General features: G+C 26.4%; 3 protein-coding genes across 3 annotated transcripts; 2 read left to right on the top strand and 1 right to left on the bottom strand.

The window, feature by feature from the left end:
* The first annotated feature begins 1,811 nt into the window (after window positions 1–1,811).
* LOC126846663 (enoyl-CoA delta isomerase 2) lies at window positions 1,812–3,981 on the top strand. Its single transcript, XM_050586374.1, has 6 exons — window positions 1,812–2,167; window positions 2,235–2,389; window positions 2,463–2,583; window positions 2,646–2,735; window positions 2,827–2,973; window positions 3,697–3,981. The coding sequence occupies exons 1-6, from the start codon at window positions 2,081–2,083 to the stop codon at window positions 3,865–3,867; spliced, it is 771 nt and encodes a 256-aa protein (XP_050442331.1). The 5' UTR covers window positions 1,812–2,080; the 3' UTR covers window positions 3,868–3,981.
* Window positions 3,982–6,193: 2,212 nt separating this feature from the next.
* On the bottom strand, window positions 6,194–8,067 carry LOC126846718 (uncharacterized). Its single transcript, XM_050586496.1, has 5 exons — window positions 7,927–8,067; window positions 7,760–7,831; window positions 6,955–7,026; window positions 6,651–6,689; window positions 6,194–6,551 (listed from the first exon to the last, which is right to left on the bottom strand). The coding sequence occupies exons 1-5, from the start codon at window positions 7,978–7,980 to the stop codon at window positions 6,411–6,413; spliced, it is 378 nt and encodes a 125-aa protein (XP_050442453.1). The 5' UTR covers window positions 7,981–8,067; the 3' UTR covers window positions 6,194–6,410.
* Window positions 8,068–12,974: 4,907 nt separating this feature from the next.
* Window positions 12,975–15,621, top strand: LOC126847119 (aurora kinase C-like). The gene is made up of 2 exons (XM_050587181.1): window positions 12,975–13,134; window positions 14,439–15,621. Exon 2 carries the CDS (start codon window positions 14,477–14,479, stop codon window positions 15,410–15,412), a length of 936 nt encoding a protein of 311 aa, XP_050443138.1. The 5' UTR covers window positions 12,975–13,134; window positions 14,439–14,476; the 3' UTR covers window positions 15,413–15,621.
* The last annotated feature ends 1,055 nt before the right edge of the window (window positions 15,622–16,676 follow it).

Below are 16,676 nucleotides of genomic sequence, written 5' to 3'. Positions count from 1 at the left end.
TTACAATTTCCCTAAAACGACCTAAAGCACCAACTATCTCCGAATTATTTATTAACAATACTTTATTGTTAACTTAATAATTTGTAGTAAAGTAATTATATTTTATTGATTATATCCAGTAGATATTATAGTAGTATGTTTTACGTATAATAACTAAACTAAGAGATTATAATATAGTTATTAGTTTTCCAATTATAATAATGGTAGTTTAAAAAACATTCATAGAATATATTCATATTGCGCTAAGTAATAATATAAGTATATTATTATTTTATTTTGAAATTACATTATAGAATTGTTCTATAGTGGTTGAATAGTTTTAAAGCTTTTAAAATATTTTTAAAAAATGTCTAAATTATAGTACATTATTTTTTTAAACTTCACTATTATTTGTATTAATTTTTTAATAACAATTTTTTTTCATCTATTACACAGTACACTACTAGTCATCAACTACATTATTCAATAACTTTAATATTGTACGAGTGTACAGCTGATGTGGTATCTATACTAATCGATATAAAGGAAATAAACATTTACAATTACATTATAATATACTGTAACAAAAATAACGAAATTATAAAATAGAAAATTTGTAAAACTCATTTTAATTAAAAGTAATATTATCATATTGATAAACGTCTACCTAATAATGGTAAAACTATAATATTATATCAATATCATATTATTTGTATATTAATAGAACCTAATAAGTATTTTTTTTAATAAGTTTTTTAAAAGTATTATAGCATATTATGCAGTTTTAATCGAAATTAGATTAATTAACTATAATTAATATTCTTCCATTTTTGTTGTTTATTTAGTTTTTAGATGACAACATGATATATTTTGTTAAAATGTATTATTACCCATGTATATAAATATATAACTGATAATGAGTTAATGTATAGGTATTAATATACAATTATGAAAATATATATACTTAATTTGGCTTCAAGCTATAAGCAAACAAACCACAGTTTTCTTTATTAAACAGATACAATTTGTAAAAGATACTTAATATAAAAGCTCATAACATATTTAAAAAACAAAAGTAGAGTTAATTACTTTTATGACATTAATTAGACGTACCTACTACTTTTATTTTAATAACAGGCTATCTTAGAATTCAATGGTTGTCATAACATGTACCGGTAAAACCGGGTTACTTGTTAAGTTGATATTTAACATAAAAAGTTGAAGTTATTTAAACTATGGAAAACGTCCTTCTACTTAACTTCCTTTAACCCCTCACGATCCTAAGTCCTAACTAATCAGAGGTCAAATGAAATACTAAAAACAGCTTTTGAATTCAGCTACCACCTAAACGTGAGGAAAGTAACGGTGCAATTTATGATAATCGTACAATAATGATAGCTGTTTTTTTCAGGCCATAAATTAACATACCATAAGTTGATATATTATAATATAGCATAAGTTTTTTTAAGTCCTTGAATACAAATTTGGCATAATTTGTACCATATACATTTTTTTTTGGTAGGGTTATAAGTTGTTATGTTTAAATTTTTTGAATTTGTTTATATTACATTATTGAATTATATATTTATGTTTTTTATGTTCCTCGAATTTTTATTAGTTAATAATTATAACATTTTATAATATCGCTGATGAGCTGGAGGAGCATATAAAATATTAATTATTCTGGTTTTTATTATATTTTATTTTTTTACGCATAGAAAATCAGTATAGAATATGTCGAGCGTTTCAAAGTAGCCGTAAGATAATAACAGAATTTTTACTGATAACAGCTATTATCATTTATACGATTTCAGACAATATTGTCAACAACAACATCACATTAAGAATTAAAAAAACCAGTTATTGTTGACATACATTTATGAATAATTTATTAGAAAAGAGAATGTATTAGATTTCCATAAAAGTAGTCATGATTTTATAGCTAATATTATGTCAGCAGTGATAAGTGTCATATAATAATGTGCGTGTGCACTGTGCTATAGTTTCCTGTTAGATGTTGACTAAAATTATAAAGTAAAAATTTACAAATTTAATCAAGCGTAGTTTTAAAAATACTCACATAATATTTACATCACCCAAGATGTCCACGTTAATAGTGAGCTATTGTGATAATTTACAAACAATTGCTTTTAACCGTCCACAAAAAAGAAATGCGATAAACTATCAGGTAAACATAATATACCTAGATTGCTTTAGTTTAATACATAGTTATTGTACAAATGCACCTTTTTCAGTGCTACAACGATGTAGTGAAAGCTTTAGAAGAAGGTGGACAAAATGAATCGGTATCAGTTACGTTGTTGACTGGCATTGGTGAATTTTACAGTAGCGGTACAGATTTAATGGACGATTCGAATACAGATGTCAATCAGCGTTTGGCAGCAACATAGTACTTAAACTGTCCATCACTTATATAATGGTTGGCTTTTATTATAATATGTCGATTATAATTCAATTTCCAGCAATTTCGTCAAAGCTTTTATAGACTATCCAAAGTTACTTGTAGCACTGGTGAACGGCCCAGCTATCGGAATCGCTTGCACAACATTAGGTCTTTGCGACCTCGTCTATGCTCAAGAGAAAGTGCGTAAATCCATCGTTATTTATTGTGTAGTGTAATGAAAAATAACTATCTCCATTTTTAGGCAACTTTCTCATGTCCTTTTCACAAACTAGGTCTTACTGCCGAAGGCTGCTCGACAATCACTTTTCCGTTAATTATGGGAAAACTTAGAGTGAGTGTGTTATACTAACCAATAATAGTCTCTGTTGATTGAGAAAAATATTGTGTTTTAACTAATATGTTGTTATATTATGTGCTTTTAGGCCACGGAGTTTTTGCTTTCAGGTAAAACGATTACAGCTCGTGAAGCATTCCAAATGGGTTTTGTCAATGAAATAGTCGACAACGGCACTGTCGGCCATAATAATTTAATTAAAAAAATTACGACTCAAATAGCCAAAAACAAAATGGTAGGTAATTTCTTCTTCGTCTCAAAAAAAAATAAAAGAAGGCAAATTTATATTAATTCATTTGTAGGTATTCGGTACAAATCGTATTTACGGCCCTAGCATATATTATATATATATATATATTTTTTTTAAGTATATTTGACATTATTCATTTATAATACGGTCTTTAAACATTTTGGTCACGCTAAGTTTATGAGTTGTAGTGAAAAAATTTTATTTTTATTTTTAAAACCGTCAAAAATTAAAACAATTTTTAAAAAATTATTTGAAATTTGTTTTCATTAAGACTTTTTTTATACTGAAGACGGTAAAAACTTTTTCTATTTATTCTATTACTTCAGATTTTCTAGTTTTTTTTTTTAAATAAATCGTTAAATATGTCATTTAGGTAAATTCTAGCTACATAATTTAGCTATTCAACTAATAGTTCTGGTTCGACGGTATTAAAATTAGTATTATGATAAAGACAAACAGAAAAATCTAACAAAAAACCACTAATTATTTTCATAAAAAATCCTGGTACAAAAAAATATTATCAACACTGTTTTTTTATATAACTTGTTCAGTTTCAAGTGGATTACACTAATATTTTATCTGGACACTTGTATTTGGTTTAACAATAAAACACTAAATTATAATATTATATGTGTTATATAATAATAATATTTAATTATTATTAAATATTGATTTTGTTTAAATGATTATCTACATCTTTTTTTTCAGCCTTTGTTTTATACAAAATCCATGATGCTTCAAGGTCCATTTGGCAAAAAAGAATTGCACGAAAGTAATAGGAGAGAGTGCGAAAGATTACAGGAAAGATTAAATTCAAACGATTTCTATAATTGTTTGATTGACTTTCTCAACAAAAAAACCTTAAAAAATAAGTTTTAGTAGTTACCTTCAAAACTGTTACATTACGCATCACAATTCATTACATTACATCACATTAAGTATTCAAAGTATATTTATAAAAAAAAACATTTGAATATTTTTATGGTATCTATTCTTGTCAAAAAAATGTATAATATATATATATATATATTATTAAATAATAAACTATATTTTACAAAACAAAAAATACATATATATAAACAACCGAAAGTAAACATTTTGGTACAAATCTTAAGAAAGTAAAATTCTTGGGAAAGAGATAAAGAATTAGCTTCTGCAAGTAATCATGTTTTTTCTAAATTACTTTTCTAACTAGTATTGTTTTACAATCTTCAAATCGGATATTAAAAAAAAAAATAAACATCACCAACAAATAACACATTAGGAGTCATACAATTTTTGTTTCCTTGCCAATTCTATAAAAATCACTTAATCACTTTTGATTATATTGCTACTTAAATAATTATGTCCCATAATAATTTGAAATGTTGTTACAAAAAAGTTAACATTTTTAGCTTTTTCTTATTAGTTTTGTTATTTATTTTTTTTTTTTTTGCTGGGTAATTAATAAAGTGATGAGATACACTAAGACGGTGTAGTAAACTCGAAATTAATTTGTGTACAATTTCACATATGAGAGTGAAATTAAAACTGTATTTTTATACTAGTCTAATGCTTCCATCATTAAGAATTGTAAAACAAATTTAAAATTGCAGATAGAAAACAATTTTTTTCACCAAAAATAATTACTTGTACGTAACTTCAAATAGATACCTATCTAATAATAATGTATTGTTTCATACTTTGCCTTTTTCGTTTAAGCATTTGACCAATTACCTAGGAATAATAGCCCTGTATTTAAAAAAGACTAGGAAATATAAAAAAGCTAAAAAGTGATCAAATAACTCAAATAAACGCTTCGTTGTGAATCTCTGGATTAGCAGATATTAGCAGCTGAAATGTATGGTAATATATTCTATATACTACTTACTATGTGGTACCTTATGTACCTAACTCGTTGAGTTCAATAATTTATCTGTGATTAGCATGGTGGAACTCAGTTCAAAGACGGCATAGACATGTATAATTCTGCTTCAAAATGGGATATTTTTCAAACATAATTTTATTTTTCAATAATTTTATATATATATATATATATTTCTTTACCTGTAGTCCTTGAAATCTAATTTTAAATAATAACTAGTTTTCTAAAAAATAAAAATAAATTTACCGAAACTTGTTAAAAAAAACAAGTGTTCATTAATCTCGTTTTGCCATATTTTAATAGATTTGGTTAGTGATAAAAAAAACTCCTACAAATATGAAAATAGGCCACCTAATTGACAAGCGTGACGTTGTGCGGCACGGAATATTATTTACAAGGAAAAGAAGATGTTACACTTTACAGGAATTAAAAGAATTAATTTTTATATAATTGGGCATGTTACAACGTGAATATAGAGATTATAAATATAATATATAAAAGCTAAAAGTAATTGATTACAAGCTCTTTGTATTTTTTTACACAACTAATGAATTTCATAAATTTAGAATTTTTAAAATCCAAAAATATTTATAATCATTAATCTACAGAAAAATTAATTTTATGATGGCGTGTGGAAATACATAAAAGACCGAACTTTTCCTTCAACCTATGCTAAAAATAGTGAAAGTAGATTTATACCGAGACTAGTACTGTTGTTGACTAGTTTAATCATTCAGTACAATTTTTTTTGTGTATCATAATTTTCAAAAATAAGTCAACTAGTCTTTGGCAACTCTGGAAAATACTAAAGCAGTTGACGCTAAAAAAAATTTCTCTATTGTAAAATATCATACACAAAAATGTTTTCAAGGCGGTTCAATAAAAAAACTTGCAATTTTTTTCCTAACGAAACTTCTGCCATCGATCACCTTGCATAGGTCACCTATTATTTGAAAGCTATAATAATTCAATGTCTTAGGTAATCAATTTGGTAAAGGGTAATAATTAATACTATGTGCAAGTTAATATTTATTCGACCTTGTTAGACGAAAAAATAATTGAAACAAAGAAAAATAGCCTGAATAACGATTTAGATATTCATAACGTTTAACAGCACTTTTACTAGTACATTATTTTGTTAATTTAATTTAATTTTTTTTTTATGCAGCAGTTTTAAATTTTCCTTTAAATGCAATATTGTTATTATAAAAATTAGTGGCATTTCCCTCGAAGCGAGCCTATTTAGATTTAATATTAGTTTGTCTTAGCTTTATTATTATTTTTGAGAAAATATATTTATATTCGAATGATGTCAGGGTAAAACAAATAAACGTTTAACTATTTCGCAATAATAAGCATTTATTTTTTTTAAATAGTTTAAACCTAAGTCATAATATTCTTAAATTTTAACTGTGTTATATATTTTTTAAGTTAAAATTGAATAAAATAATGTTTGCTTTCAAAAAAATATCGATTGTAGGTTAACGTAACATACAATAATTTTTGGGTTTAGATTACAAAGCTAATTTTTCTTGATTGTTGTCATTGGCGTCATATTTTACGCCTGATGAGGTTTGTCGTTATGCTTTTCATTATATTTATCGGGTTGAGATGGAACTGGTGGGGGTGGTTGGGTTAGATACTGTGGGTCTTTTCCGTCAAATATCCAATCACTCCATTCCTCAAAACCGGCACCAGTCTATAATAAATGTTATGTATTTTTTAAAAAAAACTATAGTTTTATGTACAGCTTATTATATCTGTTATTAGATGATAAAGATAAATTGTTTCGACATACTTGATAAAGTGTTTCTAAATTTACTTCGTTAATATTCCGCTAATAAAATAAAGTAAATTAGTTTTCTCATGCAAAAGTTTTTTTAACGGCAGTATGCATAATGCAATAATGTATGTCATTGACTTTTTATAACCGGGGAGCTTTCATTGTCCATCATTATATACTGAGGGTACGGACTATAAAGGAACGGATACATTCAAGTATTAATTCCAAAACGACAGTTTGAACCTACCATAAATAAAGCTTTTCAATATTTATTAAAAAAAGAGCTTTAGGACTGCTGAATTACAAAAGCGATTCTTACTTGTTGTGGTGGTAGTGTTATGTCTTGTACCTTTGACGGTTCTTCACCAGATTTTATAGTTTCAATCAATGTCTATGAAATAAATGTAGAGGTAATTTGACTAATATAATAAGTAAGAGATTTATAAATTATACTTGACAGATAATATAAATAATACTACAAGGCATTTTTTAATGTTCTAAGGAAACATCATTTTAGTCACCAAAGTACACGTTTCTGTTTAGATACTCAAAGTTACCTCTCTTTTTTTCCTTAATATCACCACATGGGCTTTAAAAAAAATGCTTATCTTGTGGCTAAGTTAAATGCATATAATAACGCATTAGTAAGGCTGATGGTTTTATAATGATGAGTTTAATTATTTTTATGTTTGTGTTTCGTCGATAGTATCGCTTTAATAAATTCCGGAACTAATGCTTACATGTTTTAAAAGCTTCGATCATCTATTTGTTCCCGGATTTTTAAAGTCCTCGTTGATGTAATTAACCATTATTAATGTTTAGTGTTTCACTTAAACGATTAATATATATATATATATATATTTTTTTTTTTTTAATGTATATATTTAATTTTATTTAAAATGCACTTTTATAGTATTTGTTCCGGAACGAAATTTTTAAAAACATTTGTTCGTAACAAATAAAAGAAAACAATTTTTTTAGTTCCGGAACAAATAGAGGAACGGGTACATTTAAGCATAATTCAAAACTATATTTGGTCCTACGATAAAGTATGTAGTTTTTCAATATATTGTAAAAAAAAACTTCAGAAGTCAGAACCACTGAAATACAAAAACAGATCTTACTGGTTGTGGTGCTAATGTTTTGTCTTCTATTTTTGAAGGTTCATCGCCAGCTTTTATAGTTCCAATCAATGTCTGTAAAATAAATGTAGATATAATTTGATTAATATAATAATTAAAAGACTTTATAACATAATTTATTATTATAAAAATCATTTATTATACTTAACAGATAATATAAATAATACTACAAGGCATTTTTTAATTTTTTGAGGAATCATCATGTAAATTGTAGTTTTTAAATTTTAAATGACCAATAAATGATTGTGCTTGCGAGATTGTAACTGACGAGTGAATAATATAGTTAAGCTGTATAAATATTAATTGTACATAAGTAAAAAAACAATTAAGAATTAAAATACGTTTTTATATTAGTCATATGTCATAGAATGTTTATGTAGTTCAAAATTAAAATTAATTTTTTTCCATAATTAATTTTGTTTGTTCAAGTGTAGCTACAACGTAGTTTTATATTAAACGTCTATATGATTTTGAACATCTATACTATATAAGATTATATTATTGTACTAAAAACAAAGCTTAGCGCCCATAATTGTACATACAAGTTCTGGGTTTTCAATTCTTATTACTTCGAATTGGACTAAAAAATTACATAATACTATCAGTTGAATCCTATGACCTTCATGTCTATCAAAGGGTAAAGTTAATACATATTTGAAGAACAATTTTTGATTTGATCTCACTATATTCCGCCAAATAAAAGCGTTGTAAATTTTAAACTCGAAACATACTGTGAAAAATGTGTTAATAGACTATGGACCAAAATTTATAGTATATTCAAATATTAAGAAATTCATTTATTTATGAATTTAATTACAACAAAATAATTGTAAGGCATTTTCAGTTTTAGTAATGTGAAAAAGAAAAGAAATGGGAATACATCATAGTGTATAATTTGTATGGTATAATGTCCTTCTGTAGTTGAAGATGGTCTTCCAAAAGCCGCGGCTTACATAAATCTGTCGTTTCGGTAAACACAATCCTCTCGATAACTGTTTTTTATTTAAAAAATCACATAAAACAAAAGAAATTCCTTAAGATATTACTGAATTTTGTCAGGAGGAAAATTGTTTGAGTTTACGACAAATTGAAACTAACGCTTACTGTTTTATTCATCGCTTAGGCGATTGTTTCTTTTATATAAATTATAAAATGAATTATCATCAAATTATATCCCATGTAAATTGTAATAATATCCTGGGTAAGGGAAACGTTATATTTCAACAAGATGGCTTTGTGTACACTTGTTAAATGAGATTGAGTTAACATTTAACAGGTAATAGAAAAATATTTGTATTACATTGTTGATTACTATACAATATTGTTAACAAAGGCAACTCATTTCTTAGACTTTCGTAGACACACAATCAACCCTAGTTACTGTTTATACCACATTATTGAAAATACAACTTAAAGTACATTATTGCCGTAACAATTAATTGATCGATTATTAATATTTTAAATATGCATTGAAGCATTTACTTAAAAATGATATCATCACCCTCATATTATAATATTCCCCAACTTTACTGTGCTGCCTTTTATTTTATTATTTTTTATAAGAAATCAATAGTCGGTTTATAAATAATATGTCTTTAAGCAACATAATATATTATATGCATATTATTAAATTGTAAACAAATACCTTCTGGCGTCTAAATGTTACATTATAACATACACGTGCCGAGCTTTGAGAATTACAATGAAATATATCGCCTGTAATGCGTGTAAATAAAAATAATACTACACTCCGCCTTTCCTTCCCCTAATATTCTGAACTTAAATAACTTAAAAAGTAATTATCCAAAACTGGATATTGACTAGTCAAAATGTTCAGCAAATTATTGTCAGTTTAAAAAGTTGAAATAATATGTACGTTACCATTTAAAAATCCGAAGTTTATAGAGTTTATCACTTAAGGATTAAGGGTTATTTTATTTTTAAAAAATAAATTACAATTGGGCGAACTAATAACTGTGAAAGTATAAAAAAAGAATAGTTAAAAATAGCCTAATATATTTTAAGATATTCGTTGGTTTAATAGTTAGTGAATCACTCTGTTCTCATAAGATCTATCAATATACGTTAACAAACCAAAGAAACACCAAAACTTTTTTCCTAAGCCTTCTAAGGGATGGAAACTTTTTCTCTATTCTACTACCCTTCACTCTATTATACACTACTCTTTTCGTGAGAAGTTTTGTGACTTATAGTCGGGAAATTAGATTTAGATAGTAGTGTTATTAGTAAAATGATTAGAGTAAAAAGTTGATTCCTTGAACACCCATATATGAATAGTAATTGACACATAGGTTATTGATGTAGTTGGTTCGTAAATTATTATACCTAGCAATACATAGAGTCGTATAGATAAACACTATTTGGTATCTACATTTTTCATTATAATAATATACAGCCGAGTTTTGAGATCCTTTTGTTAAATAATGAAAACATTGTCGATTTTTTTTTTTGTTTACAACCGCTGTAAATATTGAAAATATCCCCCAATGAACTATTCGAATCCAGACAATTATATATTACATATTAATATTATTACAGTCTTTTTTCTTAATTTCTAGTTTGATTTAATATATTTTCGTGGAAAATCGTAAAACATGTCAACATTATTGAAGATCAATAATTATAGTATATTTTTAAAAATATGTTTTCAACCTTTTTATATTAAGGAAAACAAAAAAAAGAAGAGAAAACGAAAACAAATTATTATCGTCGACGATCAACCCTATCGTGTATACGCCATTATTAAAAATACATTTTTAAGGACTTTATTGTCTTTAAAATGATTCTTTTTGATATTTAATGTTTGTACTATCTATAGATTCGTATCGAGTAAATTCATTCATAATTGCTTTGACACAACTTTGCTTACTTCTTACTGTAATACCACCTTTACATTCAGCCCAATTCCGTGGCAGTGAACATGAAAGTTATGAGTGCATAAAGTACAACAATGAATTAAACCCTTCAGTGCCCATTGTAGCAAAAATGCCACATGTTTATTACATAATTTTATTTTATTAGAAAAAAGAACATTTAATTTGGGTGTCCCCCTATAGTTAGAAAAACTGTATACTATGTAAATTAACAAATTGGGCATTGAAGGGATAATAGTAAAATATGTGTAGAATAACGGGTGTAAAGTGTATGAAATAATAAATAGTAATACAATATTGGAATATGTTATAGAAATAATATATCTTTATTATGTAAATTTTAAAAAATTAATATGCACACCAATCAATCATATTTCGTTATCATCAAAGAAAGTTAAGCGACTCGTATGTTCCAATAATTTGTATCATAATTTTTTAATTTGTCCGCCATATAAAATTCATATATTGTTATTGAGTCTTCCCTGCGATAATTTCTATTTGTCTTGGCTTTTTTTGCAAATTCACCGTACTGCTTGTGCCTGAAAAAAATGTAAGATATCATCATATACTCTATCCCATATTAGAGTGACTGTGCGCAGAAACCAAAACGCGTCATTCCTGATTGCACATGCGCAAACCAGAGTTAATGGTTTGGGATTCTGGGCATTATCTCTCTTAAATAGGATAGAGTAAAGATATTTTATTTTGAATATTATCAAAATCTATTTGACCTATGCAATAATATTCATATGCAATGGCGAAGCTAGATAATGACGATTATTTGAATAGGGGGGTGTAAAACAAGAGAATTAAAAAAAAAAACGATTATTAGGCAAGTTTGACTTGAACAATTGCGACACTGATCATTTATTTTCTTACTGTGATTTAATTATTTAGTAATAAATCTGTTTTTATAAAGCAATATTAATTTAGCTTACCAAAATTTTCTGTTGTCATTTTATATGCCTACAATAATTAAAAAATATATGTAGGTACTTACGTCGTTGGAATAGTTCCTACTTGCTCGCCCACTAAAATTAACGAGAAAATATATACGGACAATTAAGTTTTTAATTTACATTGTATCCAAACGATATAAAACTGAATATTAATTTAGATGAATTAATGTATTAATGATAACAATTGTGAACCATTGTTGTCCAATGGTTATTAAATTATTATTATTATTATTATTATTATGTTATTATATTATTAATAATATTATGGAACCTGATGAAACAAACGTTGACTGTTATATAGTTTAGTCCTAAAGTTTTGGTACAGCAAATAAACTGAAATAAAATCTGGGGTAAATAAAAATTACCCCAAATCTGGGGTAATAAAGGCTATAAAGAATTACGTCAACTAAAAAATAAATATTATTTTTTAAGACTAGCATCACACTATGCAACCGAACTGCAACTCTATAGTTAACCATGTAAGAATTATACATTTATTGGTCGCCGACAAAACGCATAGTGCGTCGTGTGATCCTAGCCTAAGTGTAATATCAGAAAATCTGCGTAATTTAATTCTGATAAGATTAGTATTAAAACATGAAAATTTGTATTTTATGATTAAGACTATTTTTGTCATCATAGCATACAGAGCATTTCACAAATTTTTGGGAGACTATAATTAATTTTGGGGTAATTTACACCCAAAATACTTCAAAAGTCTATGATGCTTTAGGAAAAAATAAAGCTAAACAAAAAAATATTTCATATCCCCCTCCTCAAGAAAATCCTATATACGCCTCTGGCTTTCTGCATAACGCCAACGCAAATCGAACTATGAAATGTTCTTTTTTTTTGAAAAATATTTAACATATCACTTAATTGATAATTATTTTTTGGTGGGAAAAAAGTTGTTTATCATTTTGAAACATCTGGTATTAGGTTTTGGTAACAAGTTACCAAATTATGTGCTTATCTAAATTTTTAAAATGTTTGTTATAATAGAGAAGTTATTTGTGTGAATTATGTTTTAACAACCCTCCCCCTCCCCTCGAGCAAGATTGAATGTACGCCAATGATTATATACATTAGAGATTACTTACAAGCGCAAAGCACCTGTCCGCCCTACGAACTATCAAAGAAAGTCTTAACTAGGTATCTAACAAGTGTTGAGTGACAGGACAGCAGCTGAATGCTGAGTGCTGACTATAAACATAATCCGGTTTTATTGTTTGTACTATGTTTATTTTTATTGTATGTTTTATAAAGGTAACAAAAAAACGCGGGAATTTCATGAAGGGCCCTGATAGCATTATCACTATTTTATTATTCAACGTTCAATTTGTATTAACTGCCTTGCCTTTATGATTATGAAAGACTTTTAGCAATCTTATTATTTCATCAATATTTTAAATATTATTATTATTATTTTGTTAGGTACTACTTAGTTCATGAAAGCAAATTACAAGTACTACAAAACTAGAAATTTCTATTTCTTTTTTTCGAGGTAAGTGAATCATTAGTTATTACTTATTATGTATGTATATATATATATATATATATATGTGATGGGAATTCGAAAAACCGAAAGCAATAAATGTATCATCAAAGTTAAACGTTAAAAAAAAATATTAAAAATACTTATTATATTAGTGGCGGGATATTAATAATACAGGTTTTCATAAAAAAAAACTGTATTTTTAGCCATGTAAGTAAAATGTTTAAAATCATATTTTTTTCTATATTATATATGTTGTATTAAATAAAAATTTCACAAATTTATATAAAAACTAATGTTTGACACAGATATTATATTATATTAACATTTAAGAGGACGTTATACCCTTTAAAAATAATCGTAAAAAGGGGTTTACTGTAAAGCGTGCAGGTCAAAGCGAATTGGTCATAGAATAAAAATGTTGGTACCGTTAAAAAGAGGAGAACTTTAACTAGGTTCTCTCATCCGTTTTTATGGAAAACTTTAATTTTACCTTAAATACAAGCACTTAAAATAGTTAAACAAATGTCAGAATTAAAATATAAATTGTGAATGTTGAGTTAATAATATAGAAAAAAGCCAACGAGAGAACCTAGATAAAGTTCTTATTATTTTTAATATGTAAAAAAAAATTGTCTACGATTGTTATTTAGTTGATAAAAAAGAATATGCGTAATCAGTTTAGATGAAACTTTGTTTTTTTATCGCTGTCAAGGATGCTGTGACATTTCGAAAAATAAATAAACTACCAAAAAAGAGTCAAGATTACTTAACTAAAATCAAACATCACAGTTTAGCCTTATAATTACGATTTTACAAAAAATTGCCTATACCTAAATCCTTAATAAATAGGGGGTATAACATCTTAATATATCAAAATCCATTATTCTATAAATATACTTCTATGATTAACCCAAGACAATAATAACAATAAAGTAGCCCTTGAAACAAAAAAAACACCTTATTAAATGTTATATATTTATTTATTTTAGATTTTAAAGAATAAAATAGGTGATAATAAAAATGTATATAACAAATAGAAACTACCCAGGAATATACAAACTAAACTGTAAATACATATAATATGTAGGTAGATCAAATTGTGAATTAAAATTAAGTTATAAAAGCACATTGCAGATATTTTTTAAATAACCTGAGAATTCCCAAAAATTTTAAAACTAGTTGTTACGTTCAACAAACATCACCTATTATAACAATGTATTTGACATTCTGAGTTTTAATAATAATTGGCAAAAGTTTTATTTGTTGTAAACAATAAAGCATTACATTATAAATATTTTTAATGATTTCAGTTTAAAAGTTCCTGTCGATATATTTTTCTAAGGGGAGTATGACCATGGCAGGAATCGCAAAAATCTCTATAACAGAACAAACCAAACGCGAAGTTGAAGAAATTGAAAAAAAAATGGAAGAAATTTGTTCCAATCGTCCTGCTAATTTTCAATGGTCTCTAAGCGATTTTGAAATAGGAACACCTTTAAGTCGAGGAAAATTTGGCCGTGTTTATCTTGCACGTGAAAAAAATACTAAGTACATGGTCGCTTTGAAAATGATGTTTAAATCAGAACTAGTTAAAGACCATATGGAACACCAAGTCAGACGCGAGATTGAAATTCAAACTCATTTAAACCATCCCAACATTCTCAAAATGCTAACGTATTTTTGGGATGAAAAAAAGATTTTCTTAATTCTGGAGTTTGCTCAGGAAGGTGAACTGTTTAAGGTGTTGCAAGCACAACCGAACAAGCGATTTGATGAACCAAGAGCAGCATACTATTTACGTCAAGTTGCTGACGCATTAAAATACTGTCATTTACAAAGTGTCATCCATAGGGATATCAAACCTGAAAATCTATTGTTGTTCAGCCATCATGTAGTAAAGCTGGCAGATTTTGGATGGTCTGTCCACGCTCCGTCCAAGAGTCGTAATACCATGTGCGGTACCATTGACTATTTACCTCCAGAAATGGTAGACTCGGAAACGTATAATGAATACGTAGACAATTGGTGTTTAGGAGTATTATGTTATGAGTTTTTATGTGGATGCCCCCCTTTTGAGAGTAAAGAACAGGCTGAAACATTTAGAAAAATTCGTGCCGTATCGTACGGTTTTAAACCTCATATGAGTGAGATTTCCAGAAAGCTCATTTCAAAACTTTTAGTCAAAATACCGAATAATCGATTATCTCTTGATAGTTTCATGAAGCATCCTTGGATATTGGACAACTGTGAAACGTTCATTACGACAACCCATACAACAGTATAACTAAAATATTGATGTCAAAACTAAAAAATATTGTCTTTAAAAATGTACTTGTTATTTATTGGATTTTTATTAAGTATTATGTGTTATGTATATGGGCTAGAAATGTAGTTTTACAATATTTTTTTAATGATTATTCAATGTGATTTTATATAAACATTTTGTACACACTTATTTAAAAATATTTTTTATGCTATACTTATATTTTAAAAATTTTAATTTACAAATTAAAAATGTACAAAAAATGTCATGAATTTATTTACTTTCGCGTTACACCATTTGGTAATTATTATTAAGTATAAAATGGCTATTTTAATATTGTGCTAAAATTCTTTTGTTATGTATTAGTTAATTGTCATTAAAAATAAACTATAAGCTATAACCGATTTTCATAGTTTATTACAGGATTTTATATTGACCAAATATTATTATTAACCAAATAAGTATATAGTGGATTTTTAGGTTTTTTAATTTATTTGTTGACTTCGTACAGCTCAGCAAAAAAATGTGGTCGATTTTTCGGTGACAGATATCATAGGAAAAAAGTGGATTTTGTATATTAGAGCATATTTTACATAAATTATAATATATTGCATAACTTTGTAAGAAATTATGTTTTTTTGTTAAATACCTATGTATCAATTTTAAGAGAAATATTTTAAAAGTTGCTAAATATCAATTTACATACGTAGAAATCATTAACATAGAAATAGCGAGCAATTATAATAATAACATTATACTTTAATTTAACATAATGTTTGTTGTATTTATTAAAAATATTTTAGTTTTGAGAGAGATCAATTACAATTGAACATTGTGTTAGTATCTATATCTTTCAGGAATAAAATGTTTTTTTAATATGAATGCATTACCAATGAATCCATTACAGGAATAATATGCAACTAAAATGTTTTTCTTTTTCAAAATTGTGCTCTATTTTGTCGTTTTAATTGAATAATTGAACATTTGATATTTTTTTGGTACAGTTATTTGTTGATAAGGAATGGGTTTTTGGGATTTCACAATATTTAATTAACGTTATGCAGCTCTACGAGCGTGAAAAATGTATTGATCAAAAAATACGCCGAATAAATAATTCTTTATCATTTTAGAGCATATTTTGGAGATTATTTTCAAGTTTGATCATATTTTACTGGATTTATTGGAATATTAAGATTTTATTAGTGCATATAACTTATTAGCATTATATTTTAAACTTTTTAAAACTAAAATATCCTCTCTCTTAGTTAGTAATATAACGGGTCTT

This window comes from Adelges cooleyi, unplaced genomic scaffold, assembly GCF_023614345.1.
Source record: "Adelges cooleyi isolate 19-005CV unplaced genomic scaffold, UGA_ACOO_1.1 ACOO_flye_CR_arks_rails_tigmint_CR_PRNA_9, whole genome shotgun sequence".
In the NCBI taxonomy this organism is placed as follows: Eukaryota; Metazoa; Arthropoda; class Insecta; order Hemiptera; family Adelgidae; genus Adelges; species Adelges cooleyi.
The sequence above is the reverse complement of the archived record's forward strand: the minus strand, read 5'-3'. Positions and strand labels throughout refer to the sequence as shown.

Excerpts from the sequence above, each read along its gene's own strand:
- LOC126846663 (XM_050586374.1), top strand. The coding sequence starts at position 2,081 with ATGTCCACGTTAATAGTGAGCTATTGTGATAATTTACAAACAATTGCT. Across the intron at positions 2,584-2,645 it reads TCGTCTATGCTCAAGAGAAA|GCAACTTTCTCATGTCCTTT; the intron begins GTGCGTAAATCC and ends CTCCATTTTTAG. Across the intron at positions 2,736-2,826 it reads TAATTATGGGAAAACTTAGA|GCCACGGAGTTTTTGCTTTC; the intron begins GTGAGTGTGTTA and ends ATGTGCTTTTAG.
- LOC126846718 (XM_050586496.1), bottom strand. The coding sequence starts at position 7,980 with ATGATGATTCCTCAAAAAATTAAAAAATGCCTTGTAGTATTATTTATA. Across the intron at positions 7,027-7,759 it reads AAACATTAGCACCACAACCA|ACATTGATTGAAACTATAAA; the intron begins GTAAGATCTGTT and ends TTTATTTCATAG. Across the intron at positions 6,690-6,954 it reads TAACACTACCACCACAACAA|CGGAATATTAACGAAGTAAA; the intron begins GTAAGAATCGCT and ends TTATTTTATTAG.
- LOC126847119 (XM_050587181.1), top strand. The coding sequence starts at position 14,477 with ATGACCATGGCAGGAATCGCAAAAATCTCTATAACAGAACAAACCAAA.